The following is a 27,923-nucleotide window of genomic DNA, read 5'->3' as shown; positions in this document are numbered from 1 at the left end:
CTTGCTGACATTACTTTCTACTTCTATCCTAAACATCAAAAGGGCAGACATGGGGATGTTTAGGTTTTTGGAGCTGGGGAAAGATTCCCTGAGAAGATCAGAAATACTAATCAGTCTCTCTATATGTTTGTAGTGTTGGCCGATGCCAAATTTTTCAGTTGTAATTATTGCCGGAGTTGCTTCCAACTAGTATTAAAGTGGACTCAAACGTTCATTGTTACTTATAGAAAGGTACAGAGATTTACAAACATTAAATCAATGCATGTGACTCCAGCCTAAGGCATTTCCCTTCATCCTAGATGAAACTCTATTTCTTCATCTGTATCCTTTAGAGCCCACACACAGAGGAAATACTTCTCCTTTCCTATAATCTCTTACAACACACAGGAAAGTCAGTTGCGTGCAGGTTCCCACCAGTGTCTGTGTAGCCTCCAGGCACTGCTCATGAGTCGCTACATCAACAACACAGCAGCATGGAACCAGGTAAAGTCAGTGGGTAAAGTTTCAAGGGATAATACAATGAAAAAAAACAGGGAGCTGGAAAGATGTAGAGTAATGCAATTCAGATGCAGATACTGAATGAATTGATGCACATTCCAAAGCAACGGAAGCAAATAATGATACAATGGACTAATTAATATAGGCTATAAATTGTGCAAGAGCAGATGCCAATAGGAACTAATCAGCAATTAGCTCTACAGTTTGCTCAAGTTAGATAACAAATGCAAAGATTTGTATTAGTTGCTATGGCCGGTTATGGTCTTAAAGGAACAGTAACACCAACAAATTGACGTATTTTAAAGGAATGACAATATAATGTACTGTTGTTCTGCACTGGAAGAACTGGTGTATTTGCTTCACATTCTCTACTATAGTTTATATAAAGAAGCTGCTGTGTAGCCATGGGGGCAGCCATTCAAAGCTGAAAAAGGAGAAAAGGCACAGGATATACAGCAGATAACATATAAGCTCTGCAGTATAAATTGTGATTCTTCAGAACTTATCTGTTATCTACTGTGTATCTTGTCCTTGAATGGCTGCCCCCACGTCCCCATAAACTATAGTAGTCTTTCTGGAGCAAACACACCAGTTTTACCAGTGCAAAGCATTATATGGTCATTAATTTAAAACACTTTCATTTTTGTGTTTTTGTTCCTTTAAATCAGCCCCAGTGTGTTTGTGCACAGTGCACTTTAGTGGGGGAAACATTATAATTTCATCATACTTAAAGGGGTTGTTCACCTTTAAATTAACTTTTAGCATGATGTAGAGAGTGATATTCTAAGAGAAACTACGATTGGTTTACTTATTTATTATTTGTGTTTTTTGAGTTATTTAGCTTTTTATGCAGCAGCTCTCCAGTTTGCAATTCCAGCAATCTGGTTGCTAGGGTTGAAATGACCCTAGCAACCATGCATTGATTTGAATGGAACAGAATGGAACATGATCAGGAGAGAGTCTGAAATTGCAATAACAGTAGATGTATAGCCTTACAGAGCATGCGTTTTAGACAGGATTAGTGAAGAGTCAGAGGAAGAAGGCACATAACTCAAATACCATAAAATATGAATAATGAAAATTTGCAGTTACTAGGAACTGGACATTCAATAATACGCTACAAGCTACCTTAACGGTTAACTACCCCTTTAAGCAGCTGGAATTATCCATGATGTACATGCCTTGTCAATGTGTGACTCTGTTCATATGTCAATAGAGCAGCAAAGCCAGGTACCTACAGCTTATGGAATTAATTACAGGACCAGCAATAATATTAAATATAAATATTGTTCCTTCTCAAAAACTACATTGCAAAGATCTCCCAAATTTTTCTTCGAACAATTAAAGTAAAAATTCCAGTGCTTGATGACATGATAGAGAACATAGCGGAGTAATCAGCTAACACCGTTTTGTATAGTGTAGATAGACAGGTAGAGGATCTATTATGCATAGTGCATAATAATAGTAATAGTAATAGTACCTAAGATTTTCCACAAGGAGTCTGATCACCATACCTTAAGTCTACTAAAAATCACTTTGGGACAAATTTATCAAGGGTCGAAGTGAATTTGAGGGTCATTTTTTGTATACTGACCATCGAATAGGCTACTACAACTTCGAATTTGAAGTAAAAATACTTTGACTATTTGACCATTTGATAATCGAAGTACTGTCTCTTTAAAAAACTTTGACTTAAATACTTCGCCCAATTAAACCTGCCGAAGTGCTATGTTAGCCTATGGGGACCTTCTAGAGCATTTTTCTAAGTTTTTCTAAGTCGAAGAAAAATCGTTCGTTCGATCGATGGATGAAATACTTCAAATGTCGACCAAACGATTTTACTTAGACTGCAAATGGCCAAATTGGATGTAAAAAAACTTCGACTTCGATATTTGAAGTCGAAGTATTCCAATTCGATGGTCGAATTTCGAAGCTTTTTCTACTTTGAAATTTGACCCTTGATAAATCTGCCCCTTAAACATGAAATAAACCCAATAGGATTGTTTTGCCACTAATATGGATTTCAGCAGCGTAGGTGGGATCAAGTACATAATACTATTTTATTATTACAGTGAAAAAGGAAATCCGTTTTAAAAATCAGAATTATTTTTTTTAAATGGTCTCTATGGGAATTGACCTTCAGGTAATTCCAGTTTTCTGGATAAGGGATTCCTTACCTGCAGTACACAGATAGTATTCTTTCCAGCTACTAGAGGGTACCATTGCAGAAGCAAAAACAGAATTTGTATAAAACACAAAGAGCAATTTCCATAGTTCCTTACACCCACGAGTTCCTTACCTGGCATGTAGCGATGCCGTCATGTCTTACGCGTTTCACCAATCAGGCCTCATGAGAGCCTTGACACTTGGTGCAATGATTATAATAAACTGTAAATATAAAGTGCTATAATGGATGCAAATATGAACTCGAAATTCGACCAACTGCAATTTATTAACAAATTCGTATTTTTCAAACTCTGTTGAATGGGATTGACCCGCAAACTTGAATCGAATTTGATCTGAACTGTCCCACTGTCTTTATAAGGACATACACATAAGTATATGGTTTATTCATTTTAATGTGGGATACAAAGCACCCAGATATTATCTGTTGGTGGTCAGATTTTTTATTGGTTATGTCTGTGATTGTAAGAAACGGGGCAAATTCACTAAGCGCCGAAGCGCCGAAGCGCCGAACGCTAGCGTTACTTCGCTAGCGTTACTTCGCTAGCGTTACTTCGCTAGCGTTTGTCATTTTCGTTACTGCGCAAATTCACTAACGAACGCTGGTGTAGTTTCGCTAGTGTTACTTCGCACCCTTACGCCTGGCGAAGTTTCGCTAGCGACGTAAATACGCAAATTCACTAACGCGCGCAGTGTACTGAACGCTACCTTTTACGCTAGACTTCCTTCGCCACCTCAGACCTGGCGAAGCGCAATAGAGTAGATAGGGATTGTTTCAAAAAAAGTCCCAAAAAACGCTGGCGTGTTTTCTACATTATGGGTGATAGGCTGAAAAAGATCGAAATTTTTTTTGGGGCTCCCCTCCTTCCCCCCTACATTTCCTGACTCATGGCAACTTACCTATACAGTGGGCACATGTGTAGGGCAAAATAAAAATTTTATTTGATGAATTGAAGGTTTTCTAGGCATTTGTAGTGCTGATACGTATTCCTCCATTGAAATTTGAATTTGGCGCCCTATGCAAATTAGCCTTCGCTAGCGTAACTTCGCTTTACTTAGCGAATCAACGCTAGTGCAACTTCGCAACCTTACGAAACCCCTGTGCGCAACTTCAGATTTTAGTGAATTTGCGAAGCGCTGGCGAAACTACGCCTGGCGAAGTGTGGCGAAGTGCGGCGAAGTTGCGCCTGGCGAAACTACGATTGTTAGTGAATTTGCCCCATAGTGTAGTAGTAATTACCATTACCAGTTGACCAGAGGCAATGCCAAAAATCACAGACATGTTTTTAAGAAATTGGTAACACGGGGGCCTTTTTTCTATAGAAAAATCTGATATAGCATAGTGGATAGGAATCCTCTAACAAAGTAGAGAACATTTGTAGCAGTATACTGAGAGAAAACGTGCATGTGATTTTGCCCTCCCAAAGCAGAAATAAGGTGCCACAAAATAAAAACAACCATAAACTGTAATGTAATTTGCTACAAAAATGGCGTGCAACAAAAACAAAATTGTCATGCAACAAAAAAGTTCAGAGGATTTGGGGGCAGCTGGGAAAATGACAATATGTCTTGCCCCATGTCAGATTTCAAAATTAAATATAAAAATAGTATAGTATAGAAACAAACAAACCAGTTGTACCAGTCCAGGGAAACAAAACATTATATTTTAATTACTTTAAAACACTTTCATTTTATTTGGTGTTACTGTTCCTTTAAGGCTATGTGGTTTCTCTCTGCTGGCAAAAATGCTGATACTGACCTATATGTGCAATAACTGATATGAATGGCATCGTCCTGTCACTGGATTTCAGCCAGAAAATGAACACTTGACAGTTTGCAGCCAAAAGCACATGTGCACAGTAGATGTCTCAGTTATTAAGAAAGACGGGCCAAGTTGGGGTTGTTTACATTGAAAAGCTCTTAAGGGGTGATAACTATGTTTAAATATATAAAATGATCATATAATAATACTTTATTTAACAGTAGGTCAATCCAGCAGACACAAGGGCACCTATTCCGATTAGAAGAAATGAGGTTTTGTCTAAGGGGTAATTTTACTAAGCGGCGAAAATTCGCCATCGATGGCTTTGCAACCATCGCAACACTTCGCCACTCGAAAATTCGCTGGGACAACACTAATTTACTAAAATGCGAAGTTTCATCCTGCCCGATGGACACTGGCAAATTTTCACTAGTGTTATTTCAGCAAAGCGAGAAAATCAAAGCGAAGATGTGCTAGCGTTCAATTCTGCCTAGCGCAAATTCATTAGAGGTCTTACGCTCTGCTTCATTTGCATACAGCAGGAAATTTAAAATTGAATGGACCTCTTTCTGTTACATGTTGTATCGAATACATTACATTGACATTGATAACTACACATGTCCAGGGAACCTTAATAAATTCAATAGAGTTGTTTTAATGCCCTACACATGAGCCCACTGTAAAATAATGTTCCATATGTTAGAAAATGTATGGGGGAATCTGATTACACTAAAAAAAATTTAGGACTTTTGCAATCACCCTGAAAAAAGGAAAATACGCCAGCGTTTTTGGAACTTAGACGTTTTTCCACTCACAAAATATGATGTAAATAACTGAGGATTGAGGAAGTTCTATTCACTCCATTGCACTTCACATAGTCTGAGCTGGTGAAGGCAAGTCTGGCGAAGGCAAGTCTGGCGAAAGAGGTAACGTTCAGTAAAATCTGCATTTTAGTGAATTTGCGTAAAGTCGCCTGGCGATAGAGTGTGAATCACCGCAAGTGTCTATCTCAAGTCACGCCTGCGCCCATTAGTAAATTGGCGAAGTCCCTGCTGGTGGTAATGCTGGCAAATTATCGTCAGCGTTAGTCACTTCGCACTTCTGCCCCTATATATTCGGAAGAGGTTTTTTTTTTTACATCAAGAGCTGTGAAGATGTGGCCTTATCCCCTGAATCATTTATATTCACTGATACATTAGATAGCTTTAAGAAGGGGTTGGATGGTGTTTAGCAAGTGAGGGAATACAGGGTTATGGGAGATAACTCATAGTACAAGTTGATCCAGGTCCAATTGCCATCTTGGATTCAGGAAGGATTTTTTCACCCTTTGAGACAAATTGGAGAGGCTTCAGATGTTTTGTTTTTGCCTTCCTCAGGATCAACTGGCAGTTAGGCAGGTTATATATAGACTATAGGTTGAACTTGATGAATGTGTGTCTTTTTTCAACCAAACTTACTATGTTACTACGTCAGTAAGAGCCGATCGTACAAGATCCGATCGTAGGAATCCTCGATTTGTACGATTTTGAACCGTGTATGGAGAGTCCCAACATTTTTCGTCCCATAGAGATCAGTTGTCTGGTCATTTGGCCAGGTTAAAAGATTTCTGTCGGCTGCTGATAATATCTCTGCGTGTATTGCCGATCGGACGATTTTCAGAGGGAGGCTGTCACCAGCTTTTGTCAGACATAACGTTCGTATGATTGCTGTCAGGGGCAGAACATTTCCTGGTCTGTTCTTTTACTACTTTATTCGATCGGAATGGTTAGTGACAGGTCGGGAGATGGGGAAGTCCGATCGTTCGAGCATTCGAACGATCAGATCTTTGCATCCATGGTCAGCTTTAAACGTGGGCACCAGTCTTCCTGTATTCTCCAGTCCTGTCCAAAGTATGCAGACTGCCTGTTATTGCACTGAGATTATCCATCTTAAATCTCACCTGAACTGGACATCATGCTGAGATTCTATGGTCAACGCTTTGTCCCACTCCACCATTGGGGGCAGCATCACAGTTGGGTGACTTCTGTTCTATATAAAAGTCCTTCCCTGCTCAGAACAAATAACCACAGATAAAAGGGATCCTTAGTAAGGAGCACAGCTTGTTATTTTAATGAGACTTTTGTGGCTCTTTCTTTGTGTATCTTCTGTCTCTTATAAATAAATGACTCATCACAGTGTAAGGGAAATACAATATGTGTCTTTTCAGAAATAACATCGCCGCATCAGGCATTTAGTTCCTTTTTAATATAAGATTCAGCAAGATTCTCATCCATGTTATTGTGCAGGTATGTAATAAAAAGACAATAAAGGGCAGATTTATTAAAGAACGTGCGTGGGATTTGGGATAATCAATGTAAACACAAAAGAGATCCTTGCTTGTGTTTTCTTCAGTCGATTGATTTTATTTTCCCATGGATTTTTTCCTATGAGCATGTTTTCCAAAGAATAAAAATCTTGCCTGTACTGCTCATGCCCAAGTCTAAATAGATGTAAGGGACTCTAGAAATGCTAAAAAAGATGGCCCTCAGCCTATTTGCCTTTCCTTGTCCATGAACTAAGCTGTCAGGAGCTACACATCTTTTTGCTACTTGTCTCACCCTCAAGTTAGCCCTTTCACTCAACAACTACAATATAAATACAGCTCCCAAGAAATATCAATGCCTACTGTAGGCTAAATCTGGTAACCAGCTGTGGGTCTGATCTACTGATCTGACCCATACCTGTCCAAAGTGTATAGTGACCAACTGACCATAATAAACATGATCCACCTGTCACTGCATATACAGGGCAGACTTCAGCCAGAAAATATTCATGTTTGTATTTTCTGGCCAAACACCACTCCCTGTGCAGTGACAGGGAAAACATTATGGGTGCCATAGGCCTAAACACCAATGGTGCCATAAGCCTTACTCTGCTAAAGAAATTGTGGCTTATGAGAGATGGGTGTCGGGCATATTTGGCATCAATCAGTCAATGAAGACTAAGGTGGTTAGTAGGGAAGGGAATTGGAAAGGCATAATCAGCCAGGGCCAAATTGAAAGGAAAGCACACACTAGTCAATAGTATAGGCTCGCAGTTCAGAATCTTACAACCGTAGCATTAACCTAGGTCATATACAGTCATATCAGTGTTTCTAATACTTTGGTAGTTATGTGTTCTACTTTTATTAAACAGATGGTAATTGGTAAATTATCTTCTCTCTACCTGAAAAAAAAACCTCGGCCGATGATGATGGGGAGTCCCCGTGACACCTGGTGGCTGCACATCCTTGTTTACCCTCTTTTCTTTGTTCAGATAATTCAAGGTTTGTATATAGTTGGTGTCATGCCTCACCCCCGATGTTATTTGCCCTGCCCCCCATGTTTGCCCAGCAAAGATGGCAACCCTAGAAGTAATACATTTTTTTGGGGCCTAGTAAGTAGCCCTGGAACCTTTGTTTGTCACTGCAATACAGATGACATTTGTTTTTGTGTCATAACTGTTGAACAACGTTGCCCTATGTTGTAAAAAATAGGCAATTACATGAATTGGCGGATTAGGATGTGCAGCTATTAATACCCTGTGTTAACTGTTCCCACACTAGGAAACCCAAGGGTGCCAGGAGTTGTATAATCCAAAATTTATTTATTTTTTCCTTCCAGCAAGATTCATTCAATAATAATAATTCCTCAAACACAGATTACACTTTTCATTCAACATCAGAATACTCTTTATAATACTCTTTATAATTCATACATTCAGTCAGTTCCGTCATTTTACACAGGCAATCAAACATTCTGGTTCCTTTCCATTCTTACCATCAGTCTCCAGTGCCTTCCTAGGGGTCCATTCAGCATTCCCTCATTTGCAGGGCATAGCCAGGGGCACCAGACTTGGTGTGTATCTGCAGTGGAGCCTTAACACATTTGACCAGTTTTTTGCCAAAATCATAAGGGGCTACCTATACCCTAACTGTTCACTTCTTCCCTGACTGACGGGTTTCTCAATCGTCCACACTGCACCCTCTGACTCTTTGGTGGGGCATGATCTGCCCATTCTTGCTGTCCTATCTCACTTCACACGTCTATAATGTGATATTACAACAACTAGTCCTGTGCTAGCTAAGTTCCGTCTTTCTTTCTCCTCTGTGCTGGTTCTGCTGGTTTGGTGTCTAACTCTGTGCATCTTCTTCCTATGGCACACACTAAATTCTCTAATAGTCCCCCTTTTATATACTTTCTAAACTTCCCCCCAGAACTTAATAGAGCAGGAGTACCCATACTTTACTAATGCCAGGTCTAATTTAAGCGATGATGTCTTATTGTGACCTAGTGGCCATAGAAAGAAATTACCCCAAAATTAGATGATCAAAACTTTCTAACCCTTACCAACATGCCCCCACCTGTTGTTGCACTACAATCCCTTGATAAAAGGTCCCAAGAAGTCAGAACGGAAACGTCCCTGTAAAGCCCTATTAAATTATGCAATAAAGGCATTTTTATTCTTCAAAGGAGAAGTGGTGCTGTTTCATCCTGCATTTTTTCCATTACAACCACAACATCCTTTAACATCAGTCTCTGAGCCAGAATTAGGACAAACAAGTTTTTGTGCTGGCCACCTACGTCAAAGTCATCCCATATCTGGCCAGTCCTACGCTCAATTTTCATCTGATTCATTAAGAATTCTATTGCTTCATTATACATTTTACAAAGGGAATATGTTTAACCTGCAACTTACTCGCTGCTTTCAAAGTAAAACTCCCAAACTTGGCTGCCCTTTTATTAGACACCAGTGGGATCACCTGACTATAGCCTGTCACAGCCTCATTGCACCCCCACCTAATGGTTTTAAAAATTAGTGGTGAGCACAACTTTCCCTTGTTTGTTATAGTTATACAGGAGCAGTGACCAGCTCCATGTTGTGTCTCCCACCCTTCCCAGCTATATGATATAAGATAACAGGTCCCATGGCAGCTTCAAGGGCAATTCACCTTCACCTGTAATAACTGAAAAAAAAACACAGAAATATGTTCAAACATTTTTTTGTAAAATGAACATGGTAATTAGGGGGACTTTTTTGTCCATCTTTTTATTTCCAAAAAGTTGGGAGGTCCTGTTCATGTGCAGATAATCCAATAGCTAGAGAGAAAGCTGAATATAAACATACAATACATAGTCATTGTTTTAGAAACAAGTTCCATGAGATATCTCAGCACCCAACAAGTAGAGACCTAGATTGTATTTATAACCGCTGTTTACTAGGATTCCGTTTGCTAACCAGGCTCTTTCTGCATACAGGGTCTGCACTGCTGGACTCTTTAAACTGTGTCAATGACTATATTAATCACTGGAAGTGTGAATGGAAAGAAAATGTGACAGCTCACAAACTTCTTCCAATGACCCTCTATAAGTGGAACACTTTAGACAGGTACAGTATGTACATTAATTATATTTCATTACATAGAGCTGACAAATTTGTATAGTTGTAGTTTGGTTCTGTGCCCCCCATCAAAAAAAAAAATTCTTTCAGACAGTTAACTTTCTTGTTACGAGGCTCCAGGTGAGAAAGATGGAACACAGATCATAGGATATGTAAAACTTTCAAATATAAAAACAGAGAATAGTTGAAAATGTCATCTGAGCTCTCTGATCCCTTTCCTGAGCACAGCAACATCATAACATTTCTGCTTTCCTTCTGAACATATTCTCCTTGAATGGACAGTCAGAAGAACTGGAACCCTGCAACTACTGCCAAGTTCAGGGTGGTGGTAACTCCATGGTTTCTTTCCACAGTCAGTTGATTGCAGACACTGGTATGAATGTATATTCCACATTGACACATGACTATTGTATAAAAAGACACAAGAATGCTATATTAGTTTGTATACTTTGGAATCATTTTTTTACTTATTACTGTACTATAGCTATGTTCATTTAAATAAGGGATGGTACATCCAGTGACTAGCTGGCAATTGTGTAAACTGAAGTGGGTCATTTGGTCAATGAAGTATGTAATTGTGACTCAAATCATCCAATTACAGCAAAAGATATTAGTAAGAAGTTTTGATAATTAGGAATACAACCTATTAGTCTTAACGTGGGTGATCAGATTCACAGACAGCCACAATCTGATTGTTTTCTCTCTCCCACACAATATGACAGTTATAAAATTTGACTGCTAATCTAATTGGCCATTCTAGAGCTATAAAGCTGGATTGAGCACGGCCAAATATGAAAAAATATGAAAAAAAATGAATATAAGGCTAATGCTGAGCCTGCATGCTTTTCATCAGTAATTCCATACAGAGCTTATATTTCTAAAAATAAGGACAAAATGAGAGATACTGAAATGTTTAGCATCACCGTAGGTGAGATGTATAAAAGATGTATGAAAGTGGTGGTGTAATTTTGGTGCAAAGTCATTGTACATATGAAGTAATCCCTTTGCACCAGATTTACTCCAATGGCTCTAAGTGTCAAGAGTTTTTACCTCGACATCAAGTCTGAAATATTCAACTTAGACTCTGACTCCTCTGAATTCATCATCCCTTCTTTGCAGCACCAGAAAACCCTGTGTCCCATCCCAGCACGGTGAAGGTCCAGAACTGAGAATGAGCTGTATTATTTACGATACAGAATTCATCATCAACATGAATGAATATTTCACCCTCCTCCCCAAAAGAGATGTACGTCAAGGGGTCACCATCGTACCAGCCTACAATGGTGAGAAGAGGGGATTCAAAGGGCATGTGTACTTTCTAATGCTAGAACCCGAGAACTAAGGTATAAATGATGTATAGTTGTAAGAGGATGTAACACAAAAACATTGTTATATATCAATCACTTGTGTAGCATTAGGAGGAGAAGACCCTGGGGTTTTAGGGGCCCTGGGGGTGGGAAGTTGTTGACGACCAACCCAATAATATTTTTAGACGAAGGGCCTGGAAAGGTAGTTTTATACCCCAATATCAGATATTTCAATTTTCATTGTCATTGGAATTCCTTCATATATTGCCAGAAAGTGAATACTAATCAACATGCTCTGATATGTATATATATTAAACCCCACTATATCATTAAAACTGTTATTTCGAATTTTTACATTACATACAAAATATACTAATTTTCAGCTAGGTTATATTTATTTATTTTTACATTGAGCACAAGAATTCATTAGGGGTTGTTTGTGTTTAATTTTTTTTTTGCGTTTTTTCAGTTATGTAGGTTTTCGTGAAGCAGCATTCCAGTTTGGAATATTACCAGCTGTCTGGTTGCTAGGGTCTAGTTTACATCACCGAGCAGGTAGTGGTTGAATGAGAAACTGGAATATGAATAGGAGAAGGACTGAATAGAAAGATAAGGAATAAAAACAATAATACTAGTAACAATAATAAAAAAAATTGTAAGCTCACAGAGCAATAGTTTTTTTGCTGTTGGGGTCAGTGACCCCCATTTGAAAGCAGGAAAGATGTAGAAGAGGGCAAATAATTAAAAAAGAATGAAGTCCAATTGCAAAGTTGTTAGGAACAGGATATTCTATAGCATACTAAAAAGTAAATGCAGTGTATCTTGTTAGTAGGCTGAACTCTACCTACTGTTCATATAAAGGGCAGAACTGGTAAGTGATGAAGCCGATATGTTCTAGTAATTCATTTCCTCAGGATCTGAGTATAATGCATCAAACATATTTTCTCTTTCCTTAAAGAAGGAAAAATAAGGCTAAAAGCCCCAGGAACACATATACCCTTTCCAGAAAGAAACTATAAAAAAAAACAGACTTTTTGAAGGAAATCTCATTAACTGCACATTGTTTTGCCACTGTTTTATATGTGATTAACAGCCTTAGGGGGCTGCCATATGTGAGCAGAAATTGGATGAGCACAAGTAGCCTGGCAGAAGAGGAAAGGTGACTTATGTTTCTCAAGCATCTATGAACATGTAACCCTGATGTCTATTTGAGACCACATTATTCATTATTAGCTGCTGTGGTTGGTACACCCCTTGTTCAACAGGAATGCAATGAATATGGTTTGTGCTGAACATAATTTTTCCTATTATTTCAATGACAAACCTATGGTTTTGGTTATTTCTTGACCTAAACAGGGCAAACAGTGAAACTGAAGCTACTCCATGTTTGGTCCTTGCAAAGCAGATAATTAGATAAACATTATATAACCCAATTTCCTTCAGTCTTGGTTTATTAAATGGAGTCAATTACAAAGGGGTTCTTATTTTGTGATTAAAACAATTAGAAAAATGTATGTTTGGCATAAGCCCTATTTATTGAATTCATGTTGAACAAGGGGATATACTGCATTTTTAATCCCCTTAAATGAAGCCAGCAGGGAATATGTATCCAGTGATTGAGTGATTGAGGCATAGTTGTAGAGTTATAGGACCTGGGGTTTTCCAGGTAACAGGCCTTTGGGTAACTTGGATCTCCATATCTTAAGTCTACTAAAAAATCATATAAACGTGAATTAAAACCTATAGGATGGTTTGGCCTCCAATAAGGATTAATTATATCTTAGTTGGGATCAAGTACAAGGTATTGTTTAAGTATTACAGAGATATAGGAAATTGTTTTTAAAACATGTAATTATTTTAATAAAATGGAGTCTACAGAAATGGTCTTCCCATAATTCAGAACTTTCTGGAGAATATGTTTCTGGATAATGGATCCCATACCATAGTAAGAATAATCTTTCTTATTTAGCTATACAGAGGGGAAACATGAAACTGTTGGCACAATCCTGCAGGAAAATTGCTGTTGGTCTTGTTTTATGGACTTTTTGTGATGGCAACACATTGATTTATATAATAGTATAAACACACAGAAAAATCTTCGCATCTGTGTACACTGCTACTCACACTGATTTATTTTACCATGTCTGTGATTTTATTATATGTTTTTGCAGTCAGGACATACCCCCCACGAGGGCTTGTGAGTCGCATGTTGGACAATGGAACTGTCATTCTGAGCTGGAAGAGCCCTGTCCGCTCGGACTTCCACCTGACTATACTCTACCAGATTACATACCGAAGGCAGGACTGGGAGGGATGGAAGGTATAATAAATGGGTTTATATTCTCTAAAGGGCTTCTAACCCAGGCATCTTTAGTTCTTCCAATAATCCCTCCCTTTCCTTCTTCCCTTTCTTTCCTCTATTTTCTACTCTGCCATGCCTTTATTCTGCTAATAGAAGGTGGTTGGTTGTGGTGTATGAACAGGATGGTCAGCTGATGCCAGGTGCCCTAGGAAGAAAGTCTTATTAAACATGTAATTAACTCAGTTTAATTACTTTAAATACAAAAAGGCTTGGGGTTCTTCATGCAGATAAGTTGCATTACAATGAGGTTAGTGTGTTGCAATCATCTGGAATAGGGACATTCTGCCAACGTTGAACAAAACACTAGATGGTAAATGTGATAACCAGCACAAAGTTTGCATCCAGGTCTAATAACACATAGCAACCTCTTGTTTATTTCAAAGATCAACCAGTCAGTTTACTTGCTTAGTAACAATGCATTATTTTTCATCATAACCATTAGAAGTTGCCTTAGGAGTTGATTACCAGAGAGATTCTGTGAAGGGGATACTAGTGACCTTGGAGAGAATTAATACAAAAATAAAAGATTCCCATGTTCTGAGTGATGCTGGATCCAGCCAATAAGAGCAACTGAAATCTGTCAGAGACTCACAGCAAGAGTGTGTTGGTTGCATCTTTAAACAAATGTTAGGTTGAGAAACTCATAAATACATTTTTAAATAAATAAATAATGTAAGAAAAAAATAGACTATTTGTTGAACATATATACTAAGGGCCCTCTTTTTTTTTTTTTTTTTTTTTTACAATTTAGCAGTAGTGATAAACGAATCTGTTGCGATAAAACTCACAAAACACATTGAAGTCAATTAGGGCCAATATTTTTTATGCACAAAGGGGGTTTTTTCTTGTGGCAGCTTTTTTTTTGTCTCGGGGACTTATTTGTCCAAATGCATTAAATGGATCCTGTCATCCGAAAACATGTTTTTTTTTGTATTCAATTTTGAAATCTGACATGGGGCTAGACATTTTGTCAATTTCCCAGCTGCCCCATGTCATGTGACTTGTGCCTGCACTTTAGGAGAGAAATGCTTTCTGGCAGGCTGATATTTTTCCTTCTCAATATAACTGAATGTGTCTCAGTGGGACATGGGATTTTACTCTTGAGTGTTGTACTTAGATCTACCAGGCAGCTGTTATCTTGTGTTAGGGAGCTGTTATCTGGTTACCTTCCCATTGTTCTTTTGTTTGGCTGCTGGGGGGGGAAGGGAGGGGGTGATATCACTCCAACTTGCAGTACAGCAGTAAAGAGTGATTGAAGTTTATCAGAGCACAAGTCACATGACTGGGGGCAGCTGGGAAATTGACAATATGTCTAGCCATTTTTCCCATGACAGTATCCCTTTAAAGTCAATGGGCATTTTTCTTATGGTGACTTTTTTGTCCAAATGCATTAAAGTCAATGGGTGTTTTTGTTATGACAACTTTTTTATTCTCCGTTACTTTTTTGTTGCTGCAAAATTTTCCGCTGCAAATTTTTGCCACAGTTTTGTGAAAAAAATTAGTAGATGGTGAAATGAGGAATTAAGCCTTAAATCCATGGCTGGCAAAAATATTCTATACTATACTATTTAGCAGTTTTATAATACTGAGAGTTCCCCATTTAGTATGATGTAGAGATTGATAGTCTGAGACAATTTGCAATCATTTTCCTTTTTTATTTGCGGTTTTTGAGTTATTTAGCTTTTTATTCAGCAGCTCTCCAGTTTGCTATTTCAGCAGTCTGGTTGCTGAGGTCCAAATTACCCTAGCAACCAAGCATTGATTTGAATAAGAGACTGGAATATGAATAGAGGAGGGTCTGAATAGAAAGATGAGTAATAAAAAGTAGCAATAACAATACATTTGTAGCCTTACAAAGCATTGTTTTTTGTAGATGGAGTCAGTGACCCCTATTTGAAAACTGGAAAGTCAGAAGAAGACCAGTTGAAAGGTTGCTTAGAACAGGCCATTCTATAACATACTAAAAGTTAACTAAAAGGCAACTACCCCTTTAAGGAAAATCAAGTCAAGGGGACCCTGAAATGATTTCAATGTGGGACCAGTAACTTCTAGCAATACCCCTTAAACGGACATTAAATTCATCAGTACCTTCCCCAGGAAAATTGAGACATGCCAATCAAATGTCTGGAACTGTGGCCAATCATTCAAAGCTGTTTTTGTCAGTAAGATATGTATGCCCTATAATACATGTGGATAATGATCCTCCAGATACACATTTAGCATCGTTCTAGAAACCAATGAGTGAAGACAGAAAGGATGAAAAAGAAAGTTACATGTTTAAGTAAATATTTTTTCTTACACCGATATTTATGTGCATTATTGTCATCACTGAAACAAGATGGAAGCAAAGTGTTCTCTTATTCTGCAGAGTTCAGCTTCTGTTAACGTGAAGAAGAAACTGAATGTGAGTCTCAGTCCTGACCTGTTTGTCCCGGGGAGCACAAACATCTTCAGAGTTCGTACTCTGCCCCATAATGGAGAGCACCCCAGCGGTTCCTGGAGCAAATGGAGTAAAGAGCTACCCATGAAAATCCCTGAAGGTATCTTGTTATCTAAAATAGCACATAGTTAATACCTCATAACTTGACACATAAGTGACTTGACATCCAGAAAAGCTAAAAGTATCATTGGTTATCTATTGATGTAGACATATTGGTCATAAATCAAATGACTTGGTCAAGCAATAGGATGTCATGGGGGATAACAACTTGTGAGGCCCGGTTTAATACATAGAGTAACAAGCAAAGAACATGGGGGAAGCTAGGGGGTCTGAAAATTTCTCTTTTTTTTTTATAAATCATTTTCTTAATCCACAGGTGATACTGCAGCCCCTCGCAACCTGCAGTGTAAATACAATGGCTTGACAAAGATGAGGTGCACTTGGGAGGTGCACAAAGAAGTAACCCCGGTGGTTTCCTATGTTCTGTACTACACTGAGTGGCCGGCAGGGGCCAAGAGTAACGCCCAGTCATCCCATAATGCCTTTGTCCCTCGGTGAGTGTACTGTTACTGTGAAATTTGAAAGAGAACCCAAGAAGATGTGCTGCTGTATACTGTATATGACAGGCCCAGACTAGCAATCTGGAAGAAAATGCTAGAGAGGCTGTCACCTGGCTGGCTTTACTTCCTTTACTTCCTCCTGAAAACTTCTGGCCTATGGTCCTGGTAATGAGCAACTGGGGTCGGCGCGGCCCATGAGGACTAGGGCCCACCATGTCCCGATGACGCAGTCCGATCCTGCTGCAAGCTGATATAGACCTGTGTTTTATATTGGGCCTTTGTGGGTCTTGAATTGTCAGAGCCTGTTTTTGAATGTCAGTCCAGGCATGGTATCTGCCTTACTAAAATGTAATGCATTCCATCACTTGTAGTCCCATTCCATCACATTGCCTTTTTATCTTTATGCATAAGAGCTGCACAGTTAAATATGACAAATGGCTCCATGTTGGTCATGTCATTCCCATAGGAATCACTGGAATACTGCGTGCATTAACCCTTTCACAAACATGTCATAAATTCACTCTCTTGTGAGCTAGTTAGTTAGTACAGGTATGGAATCCGTTATCCAGAAACACATTATTCAGAAAATTCCAAATTACAGAAAGGCCCTCTCCCATGACTCCATTTCAATCAAATAATTAAAATTTCTGACAAATTATTTCCTTTTTCTCTCTAATAATAAAACAGTACCTTGTACTTGATCCCAGCTAAGATCTAATTAATTCTTATTGGACGTAAAACAATCCTATTGGGTTTTATTAACATTTTAATGTTTTTTTTAGTAGGTTTAAGGTATGAAGATGCAAATTACAGAAAATACTCTTTATCTGGAAAACCCCGGGTCTTCAGTATTCTGGATAACAGGTCCCATACCTGTACCTATATAAATACAACCTCTATTCCATTATCAGTATCCTGTTTTTTCTAGGCCCATTCCCTATCTCCATCAAAAGTCCATAGCAAAGTTCAGGCATTAGTTTTGCTAAACCCTTCTACAAAGTACTGGCCTGAGGAATAGGTTTATTTGCATTTTTGTCTTATACTTTTAAGGTTCCTTACTGAGTGAGCCATCCTCTGTCTGCTGCTTTACAAATGTAGAGGACCGGCCATACCATCTTCATCAGAATTTGCAGGAATAGCCTAGTTCCTCTGCTCATGTGTGTGTCTGCGCAGAGAAGCAAAAATTTGTTGTTGTTATTATTATTCTTTATTTACATAGTGTAATTTTTTGGGAGTCTCTCATATTAATATACCACCGTTAGGCATAGTATTTGTATGGTCTGGTATGATAGCTGGGGCTTATGTATGGTCTGGAGCATGGCTGGGGCATAATAGGATGTAGCTGGGTCATGATGTAAGCATGTCTAATAACCTCCAAAAAAATTGGTTTGGGGAGGCTGACAGTCTTGCAGAGACCATTTAATGATTAATCTCAGCCTCAATGGATCTAATAATTACATTTGTATGCCACAGACATTATCATGCACACTACAGTCAATTTCATCATAAGCTAATTAACCTGACCGTATGTTGTGGACTGTGGAAAGAAAGTGGAGTAAATAGAAGAAACTCTTGTCATAAACATGGGTATAACATACCAATGTTACACTGAAAGTTTACATATCATTTTTTGTATCTCTACCTCCCAGATCACATGCATATGACTCAATCTTAATTATTATGCAATTCTTGAATATTAAAATGTTTTGGTTTTTTTTATTAATAGGAAGAACTCATGTTTGCCAAATAAAAAGGCTAGAAACAAACCTGGTGTGCCCTATGTAATGTACAGCTGTATACTGGATCTTACCCCACAACAAGTGCACAGGTCATTTTCTATCCAAGTCAGACCCCTGAAGGAAGTGAAGACATTCATACCCTATCAGACTGGTGAGTTATATTAGAGTTAATTAGAGTTAATTAGACTGAGAGCTTCATGCTGCAGCTTGTATATGGGAAATAAATCCTATAAAACATAGATATCCAGCTCATCAGAGGTGCCGTTCTTCTGCAGGGATGTTAGCTAGACCTCTGTGCATGAAAGAACAGGCCTGCCATTTTAAATTCAGATTCCCCTTTGTAGTTTGACATTTGGCCAGGCCTCCAACCATTCACTGCACTTGGCCATCGTTGAACATTTTGTGTCTAGTAACCCATAGCAAACACTGTTCCCCCACAGACCACTAATTGCTACTTGATGATTGATGATGAAGAGGGGGTTGTGATGTAGGGAGTAGAAGAAGAAAGAAAACTAAAGCATAAAAGTAAATAGTAATACATTGTAGAAGAATGTGCTATAATGTGGTTTTGTTGCACAAATGTGTTTACTATTATGTGCAAAAAATTCCTTAGAAACATAATACTGTATTATACTGTATTTTTCTCCAATTAGTGGATTTATTGGTACTGCATAATGACCTTAATCTGTTTCTGTTTTGCAGTCCAGCCCCAGCCACCAAGGAACCTCAAAGTAGAGGAGTATTCAGACTCATATATGTTGAGATGGAGCTCTCCGCAACCAAACACTATAAAACTAAGATACCAGCTATGTTATTGGAAGGAGGTACTTCCTATAATTTTCTATTTCAAGAACAGAAAGTTTTTCATGCTACTACCTGAATATAGCCAGGTCTGGACTGGCAATCTGTAGGTTCTGGCAAATGCCAGAGGGACTGCTATAAGGTCCCATAGAAAGTCAGTATTTAATGGGCTGGTGGGGGCTGTTTGGGCCTCTATGTGGGCTGATTGGGCCTCTGTGTACCTGAAATGCCAGAACCTATTTTAATTCTCAGTCCGGACCTGAATATAGCTTCTGCCATTGCTCTCTCAATTAGTGCGGGAGCTCTATTACTTGTTGCCGTGAGGGATGTTCTGTGTAAAAATAAAATGGTGCGTCTGAAATTCAAAAATGTACTTTAGAGCTGCACTTAAACCTTACGCCAGCACTATATAAAGTAGCAGTATGCTATTCTAGCCAATTATTAGAAGAGGTCGCTTAGTAGGCGCTGTAAAAGGGCAACTAAACCCTAAAAATGAATATGGCTAAAAATGCCATATTTTATATACTGAACTCATTGGACCTTGCTAAAGTTTCAGCTTCTCAATAGCAGCAATGATCCAGGACTTCAAACTTGTCACAGGGGGTCACCATCTTGGAAAATATCTGTGACATTCAGGAGTGAAGTGGAGACGCTAAGGTTACGGTCGTCGCAAATTATCAACCAGAAAATGAGGTTGGCCTGTAATATAAGCTGATGCTACAGGTCTAATTATTAAATTCTGATGCTAGTTGCACTGGTTTCTGTGTTGCCATGTAGTAATTATCTGTATTAATAACTAACCAGCCTTATATTGTAACATTTAGATTCTATATGTACTGTTTATTTTGAGTCGGTCCCTAAGCTCAGTAACTGATAGAGCAGTACAGAGCATGTGCAGTGAATCTGTTGAAAAGATGGCACAGATCTTCACTGCTAAAGGGCTTAGTTGCCTTGGGCTGGTACAGAAGCCCAAAACATAATGTACAACCTTTCTAGCCAACTTCTTTAGTTAATCTTTAGTTTTCCTTTAAAGGCCTACTGTCATCGCCATGAACCCTTCCCCTAGGTAACCTGCCACTACTTGTACAATGACATGGGGCTTCTACCCCACTTAACAGTACTCATTGTTAAATATCCTATGTCCCTTGACCAACATTTCCCGTATTTAGCCCAATTTCTGTAGCTCCCCATACACTTGTGATTTTCCACCTCTAGGCATACTTTGATATTCTTGCTCTACTTCCTGCTCTGAAGTGTTACACTCTAAGCGGAAATGTATATATAGTAACATAGTTTATGGAGTCCTCTCCCTATTCGTACCCAGGACAACATGTCTACCATGACTGTGCCCTTATCCCATCTGGTTTAGAAAACTTAGACTTACAATTCTACCTACTAGAATTATTTTCATTTTCTCTGCAGGATGATCCAGAGTGCCCTTCATTTTCTTTGATGAATGTCTCTGATAATGTTTATGAATATTATATACTGGGCTCTGACCTCAAGGAATTGAGCAACTACACAGCCAAAGTTCGATCAAGAAGTCATGGGATCTACAGTGGTCCCTGGAGTGACTGGAGCCAAAGGATTTCCTGGAAGAATGAAAAAGGTGAAATCAACTGTTCCTTTGTGTCCACCATTTTTTGTTCTCCTTGCCTCTGTTCATATTGTTCATACAGGTAAAGTTGCTGTATCATTTTGGCCAGAAAAAATATTACAGGGCAATCCTTTTGAAATAAAAATAAAAGTGGTATTGTCAGGATCAGCCGGCACTTGAACACTTGAGTTTTCTGTGTCCGGGACTCTTGTACTTACCATATGAGCCACTGGAGGCTCTTGGGGCTGGTCCTGATCTTGTATTTGATGCTCATGTATGGCTGCCTGTTCACAGTATGTCTCCTCCCTGTTTTCCACCCACCTCGTTTACCCTCATGTGTCTCCTAATCACCTTCCCTTTATAAACCCCGCCCTGAGCCTTGCTCAGGGCTGAGTCATTGAATGTATTTTGTTTGTTCCTGACATGAACACCTTGATACCTGTAAACCTTGATACCTGTAAACCTTCGTACCTGAAAACCTTGATTCTTGGAAACCTTGTCTTTGTATACCTTGTTCCTGAATACTTTTTGCTTTGTTCCTGAGCGAGTACCTCAAGTTCCTGTGTTCCCCATTTTTTCCTCACCTTGTCGATACCCTGATTAAGTGATTAGCCTTTTTGCCTGTTCCAGTCTTTTGTTTTCTGTGTTCTGGCTGCCATTTAATATTCAATCTTTTATCATCATGTCTTTGCCTCCAATCACCTATGGGTACACCCATGGGCTTCTGCCAAATCCACTCCCCATGGAGTGGCTATCCTCCGTTACAGTGGTTCCCCGTTGTAAACCTTACAGGTATACAGATGATACCTTTATTGGCAAACTAATATAATCAAGCTTTCAGAAGATGTTAGTTCCTTTTTTTTTTTTTCAAGCTGATACTTTCAAGCTTTAAAAAGGAACTAAAATGTTCTTTAAGCTTGATTATATTAGTTATCCAATAAAGGTATCACCTTTATACCACTTTTGTTCGTTTTTTTTTTATTTCAAAAGGGTTGCCCAGTAACATTCATATTGTCTACAAATATGTCCTGTTATATTTTTCATTACCTCATCCACCGCTTTTGATCTCCTTCCTCCATTACAATCCACAGTTGGCTTGTTTAATAATTTATAGAATATATCTCCAGCCTTAGGTTCTATAACAGTTGCTGAATGACAGATAGCAAGCCAATTTTCAATATTGTCTCATTTTTCACTTGAAGGGAGGTGATTGACATTTTAAGAGAATGTTTTTCAGTACCGCCAGGATTGCTGGGTGCATTAAATGGTTGCTAATTATGACTGTTGAAGTGATATGAATTGTGATACCAATAGAGGGAAAGACTTTCGTAAAATGATATGTACAGTTTTTCTGCACAGTATCTAATTGGGCATCCGATCCTCCTTTGTCCTTCTTTGTCTAGACAAGAGAAGATCATCTGTGATGGTGTAAAACCGCTGTTGAAAATGATCAATACAACTAAAATGATTTCCCTGTTTTATTATTTAGAGTGTGTTATATAATATATTCTGATTTATGCCATTCTGGAATCATTTAGATATGTATGTGTTAATGGCATAAATGCCCAGTTATTCAATAGCATCTCTAGTGTTTATTTAACAATGTATTTACTTGTCATGCTGATGCCAAACAAGTGGACCTTTCCCCCGATATGCCCACTCACTGCAAGGCGATATCGGGTCAATCTGAACACTCGGATTACAACGAATAGAATGGCACTGACAGATCGTAGGACCGCGTCAAGTAGCTGATGCGGTCCTTGAGCTCCAGAAAAACCTCCCCTATCTGCCCAATTTTTGGCCTGATATCGATCGGGGAGACCCGTCGGAAGCCCACATACACTGGCAGATAAGATGCTGAATCAGTCTAAAGGACGGATATTGGCAATCTGCCCGTGTATGGCTACCTTACGTTACATCCCTGGTGTCAGGTCATTATGGGGAATCTGTACACTAAGCATTGATTCACTAGAGATTTGCCACCATAAAAATTATGTTTTACATAGGTATTGTGTCATGCAATTTTTTCTATTATAATTTTAATGTTGTTTTTTTTTTTAATATTGGACACCTTACACCTCCCCAACCAGTGGTTCGTGAACAACATACTGCTCACCAACCCTTTGGATGTTGTTCCCAGTGGCCTTAAAGCAGGTGCTTATTGTTGAATTCCTGACTTGTAGGCAAGTTTGGGTTACATAGAGTACTGCCAAACAGAGCCACCTGTACACCACTAGGCCACATAGGGGCTACCAATAGTTGAGCACAGCCGGTAACTGGCACCCCCACAAACTCTTTTCATGCTTGTGTTGCTCTCCAACTTTTCTTACATTTAAATGTGGCTCACGGGGGGGGGGAGGCCCCATTTTTATGCTAGTGTAAGTGCCTTTGCCTAAACTTGAAACCGCTAAGCGTATTTATGCAGAGGTTGGCTTTTTTAAAAACCGCAGCGCGCCCCCATGCCAAAAACGCTGCGTATAAAGGTATGTGTGTCCAGAACCTTCTAGGTCAGGGATCCCCAAACACTATTTATTGACTGTAGCATTCCTTAGTCCATTCAAACTGTTCAAATGACCTGTGTTCTTTCAGCTGCAGCTGCAGACAACCCGATCATTTTCATTGTGACACCAATATGTGTTTTGGTGCTGCTGGCTTGTTCGTATATTGGCTATAAACTCATCAAGAGGTGAGTTCTCATCAGCCCTTATGGATCATTTCAGTCTTTGCATTTTTTTCTCTTTCAAAAAACAGCCATTTGTTTTCAATTTTTTTTCTTATGTTTAATTTAACCAACGCTTTCAGCATTATAAACAGTATTTGTATAAGATGGACTGTCAACTTTTTGCCACTTTTGACATTTTTAGTATCTCATGTGGGATTCTTTGGCCTCTTTCAACATCTAATCTACCTGCCAAAGCTGCTTCATTTTTCCTTCTTCCTGACCAGGGAAGTTCAATATGCATGACCTCGGCTCATTTAAGAGAAGTTGGAGGAGGAGGGATAGCATATAACTACACAGGATTGTTTCTTTTGAAGAAGCCAATGCCCGAAAACAAAATGATGTTGATACAATAACATCTTTAAGACCTTTATATACTAACATTTGCTGAAAAAAAGGAGACTTTCATCATCAAATGTGTTACTTCTCTTCATCAGATCCCAGGAAAGGTGGGAAGTCTCATTACCTAACCCCAGCAAGAGCAAGCTTCTAAGCAATTATCAGTTGGTGAGTACAATAAGGAGCACGGATGAGATGAAGAATGTGAGCGTAACAGAATATAGAGATAAAATGACAGTGTTAATGATGGAGATGGTTGAGGAATAAAGGCTTTAAGATAGGAGCAGAACAATGGAAGAGCTACAAGAATTGGATAGGGAACTAAATTACCTTTCCCTTTATTTTTCTTTAATTAGGTCCAAGCCTAGGTCCTGATAATGGTCCTAGGCTTGGACCGAAATGTTGGCCTGTTTTAATGTAACAAAATAAAATTATATTTTTTAAGTAAACCCCAGTGTGCACTCATGCCTCTCGGACTTTAGAGATAGGTATAGATATAGATATATATAAGAGAGAGAGAGAGAGAGAGATTAGATTACTCTGTGCACAAAACACAAGTATGGCTTATTAATTTTGGCACAAAAATCCATTATATGTGTTTGGCCAGGCTGTTCTCCATGATCCTGTGCCTGTCCTTGCACACTCATCATTCAAGGTGCAAAAGGCAGCAGATTGGCTTTTCTCATTTGGCATATATACCCCAGCTATGACTTGATGCAAATATATGGAGAATAAATTTTCTCTGCACAGTATAACCTATAGATGGGATATTTTCCATTTAATGGGGTAGGATAGGAAGAGGAGAAAAAATGACAGTTTCAGTAATTATAAAGAAATTATTGCTTTCATTATTTTGCAAGTGTGTTACCCTAGTAACACTGAGCAGCCTAGGTTTCAATACAAATGTTAATGTAGCTTGCAGTCACAGGTTCACAGAGCACATGAAAAATGAGGCACTTATAGAAAGCCCACCTATATACGGATAGAATACTCGTCTGAAAGAGTAATTGTATAACCATGTTTCTTTATTTGAAAGGGATTCTGGCAGCCTGGAGAATTTACATACTTCACTGAAGAATACTCTGGTGATGGAGAGGGGCCTTGCATCTGCTTCCCTCAAAGGTAAAATACAATAGGATACAGAGGGCACATTCATTTATTGATGTGTATGAAAAGAGTTTTGTTCTGTTTCAAAATTGGCAACTGGAAAACTCGCTAGATATTTAGGAAATGCATAAGGAAAGTATAACCTGAAGCCTTAGTTGAGGCCCTCTCATCAGCTGCACTGAGGCTGAGATATAGAACAGGGGAACTTATACAAAGCTCAAATATCTTATTAAATGAATGGTTAAAACAGTGTCATAGGAAGAATAAGTCTTACTTTCATTGAATTCACTTTTCATTTATAATGAAAGGAGTCTGTGAAGCAGCAGCTTTCTGATGGCTATTATTCCTTGATCATTTTCCATCTCCAGTAGCCATTAACTCCTATCTGCTATGAGATGCACAAAATTGCAGCAGCTAAAAACATGAAACTCTGTGAAATACTGTTGTTTCCTTTCACTTCGACCAATCTGTTTGACCAGTTGGCCATGAGCTTATTATTAAAACCAGTGCACTTTTTCCACCCACTCATATAGCCATATTTTGCTAGTACCTGTTCAGTTAAAGGGGTGGTTCACCTTAAAATTAACTTTTAGTATGTCATAGAATGGACAATTCTAAGCAACTTTTCAATTGGTCTTCACTATTTATTTTTTATCGTTTTTGAATGATTTTCCTTTTTCTGAATTTTTCCAGCTTTCTAATGGGGGTCCATGACCCCAGCTAAAAACAAATGTTCTATAAGGCTACAAATGTATTGTACTTTTTATTACTCCTCTTTCTATCCAGAACTCTCCTATTCATATTCCAGTCTCTTATTCAAATCAATGCTTGGTTACGAGGGTAATTTTCCCCCTAGCAACCAAATTGCAAACTGGAGAGTCGCTGAATAAAAATGAAATAAATAAAAAAACACACATAATAAAAAATTAAACCCAGTTGCAAATTGTCTCACAATATATCACTCTCTACATCATACTAAAAGATAATTTAAAGGTGAACAACCCCTTTAGTTTGATGGGTGGCCAGTTGGATATTCCTTTACTTGCTCCATGTGTGTTGACCTTTATACTTCTTTACAGCCTTGTCATATGGAGCTATATAGACCTCTATAGGCAGATAATGATAGTCTTGTCATAGTCAGCTATAAGATTGGTGTACTTTAGTTTTCACACCAAGCTCTAAATGAGCATGTTTAAATGTCATTACCTTGCTGAATAGCATTAAAGGGGTTTTCAACTTTAAGTTAAAGGAAAACTATACCCCCAAAACACTTAAGCAACAGATAGTTTATATCATATTAAGTGGCATATTAAAGAATCTTACCAAACTGGAATATATATTTTAAGTGAATATTGCCCTTTTACATCACTTGCCTTGAACCCCCATTTCGTGATGGTCTGTGTTTTGCCTCAGAGATCACCTGACCAGAAATACTGCAGCTCTAACTGTAACAGGAAGAAGTGTGGAAGCAAAAGATAGAACTCTGTCTGTTAATTGGCTCATGTGACCAAAGAAGTATAGTTTGTTTGGTTTGTTTGTGCACTGTAAATCATACGATCCCAGGGGGCGGCCCTTATTTTTTTTAAATGGCAATTTTCTATTTATGATTACCCAATGGCACATACTACTAGAAAAGTATATTATGAAAATTATTTACATGAAGCAAAGTTTTACATAGCTGTTTTATGCAATATCTTTCTATACAGACCTACATTTTTTGGGGGGTATAGTTCGCTGTGAATCCATACCTGGTGAATAAATTCACCCATCACTATTGGTCTTCATTACATTTCAAATTATTTGTTTCCTCTATTGATTTCTTTCCATCTTTCAAATGTGGGTCACTGGCCCCATCTAAAAACAGATGCTCTGTAAAGCTAAAAATGTACTGTTATTGCTACTTTACATTACTCATCTTTCTATCCAGGTCCTCTGCAGTTTACAGTATATTATGGTCTCTTATTCAAATTAATGCATGATTGCATATTGGATAATTTGGACCCTAGCAACCAGATTGCTGAAATTACAAACTGGAGAGCTGCTGAATAAAAAGATAAATAACCACAAATCATAAAATGAAAACCAAATGCAAATTTGTGTCAGAATATCGCCCCTTTAATGTGTGCTTAATTTAGCATCCATCTGTGCGCGTATCAATTTGAGCTAGCACTAATAAATAAACCCTGTTGTATTTACATTTTTTGTAAATATTGTTTTGCCCTAAAATTTATTTTTTTTCTTTGGTTTTGCCTTATTGCTTTGATTTTACGGAGTGTTTCGTTAACCATGGAGTGTTTTGTTAACCAATCTCCCCTTTTCCTTGTTGAAGCGGTCAGGCACAAAAAGCTTGGGACACGGAAGAAAATGCAGAAGAGATAGTAACAAAGAGCAATAGTACTCAGCTTGAAACATGTCCTATTCTTCCACCTAAAGCAGACATGGCAGAAGATCAGCACTCTATACAAGATCAGAGTGATGCTGGTGAGACACATAGTTCTACTGCGTTGCCTCATAACCCTCCAGTAGAACAAGCAACCAAACTGCAACATAAAAGTCCTTACCTGTTGTTTACCCGTGCTCATTCAATGTCAGATTTGGTAGGCAAGAAAATACAAAAGTCTGAATATTTTACTCTTCCAAGACCCAAAGGTGAAATATTTGGTGATCCCTCGAAAATGTCACCATCTTGCCGGCCTGTGTCTGCTCAGGAACCACTGGGTTATGTATTTAGGATGGGAGCACAACAATCTTTTCATCCACCAGAAAATCTGGTTCAAAAGGGACACAATACACAATGTACCAGTTTAATGCCTGTTCCCTCACCTTCAGAATCCCAAGCACCTATGGAAGGACCAGTTCTGGTAATAACGCCAGATGGTACAGGGCCGCTGAAGCAGATTGGAGATTATTGCTTTTTCCCAGGACTCGATGGAAGCCAGGAGAAGTTAGAAGTAAAGAAGGCACAACCCAGTGGGCACGGGGAGCAGCAGATAATTCAAAACTTACCTCCGCACGCTATAAAAGCATTTAAAGTTATGCAACGGGGTTATTTCGCTTTGCCACAAAACTGAAGCCCTCACCATATTATAT

At 38.6% G+C, this 27,923-nt stretch overlaps 1 protein-coding gene across 2 annotated transcripts; it reads left to right on the top strand.

Annotated features, from left to right (window-relative positions):
- Nucleotides 1–343: 343 nt before the first annotated feature.
- Nucleotides 344–27,907, top strand: csf2rb.L (colony stimulating factor 2 receptor beta common subunit L homeolog). Of its 2 annotated transcripts, none has more exons than XM_041590741.1 (14): nucleotides 344–483; nucleotides 7,619–7,748; nucleotides 9,721–9,850; nucleotides 10,982–11,145; nucleotides 13,341–13,489; nucleotides 15,900–16,071; nucleotides 16,348–16,525; nucleotides 18,258–18,421; nucleotides 18,973–19,094; nucleotides 20,494–20,680; nucleotides 23,264–23,354; nucleotides 23,825–23,894; nucleotides 24,763–24,848; nucleotides 27,163–27,907. In XM_041590741.1, exons 1-14 carry the CDS (start codon nucleotides 445–447, stop codon nucleotides 27,902–27,904), a joined length of 2,424 nt encoding a protein of 807 aa, XP_041446675.1. In that variant the 5' UTR covers nucleotides 344–444; the 3' UTR covers nucleotides 27,905–27,907. The 2 variants fall into 2 exon arrangements, with proteins under 2 accessions (XP_041446675.1, XP_018114392.1); XM_018258903.2 differs by having other exon boundaries at nucleotides 346–483; nucleotides 23,258–23,354.
- Nucleotides 27,908–27,923: the final 16 nt, after the last annotated feature.

This window comes from Xenopus laevis, chromosome 4L (genome assembly GCF_017654675.1).
Source record: "Xenopus laevis strain J_2021 chromosome 4L, Xenopus_laevis_v10.1, whole genome shotgun sequence".
NCBI classification, from domain to species: Eukaryota; Metazoa; Chordata; class Amphibia; order Anura; family Pipidae; genus Xenopus; species Xenopus laevis.
This window is presented reverse-complemented; position numbering and strand designations above follow the sequence as displayed.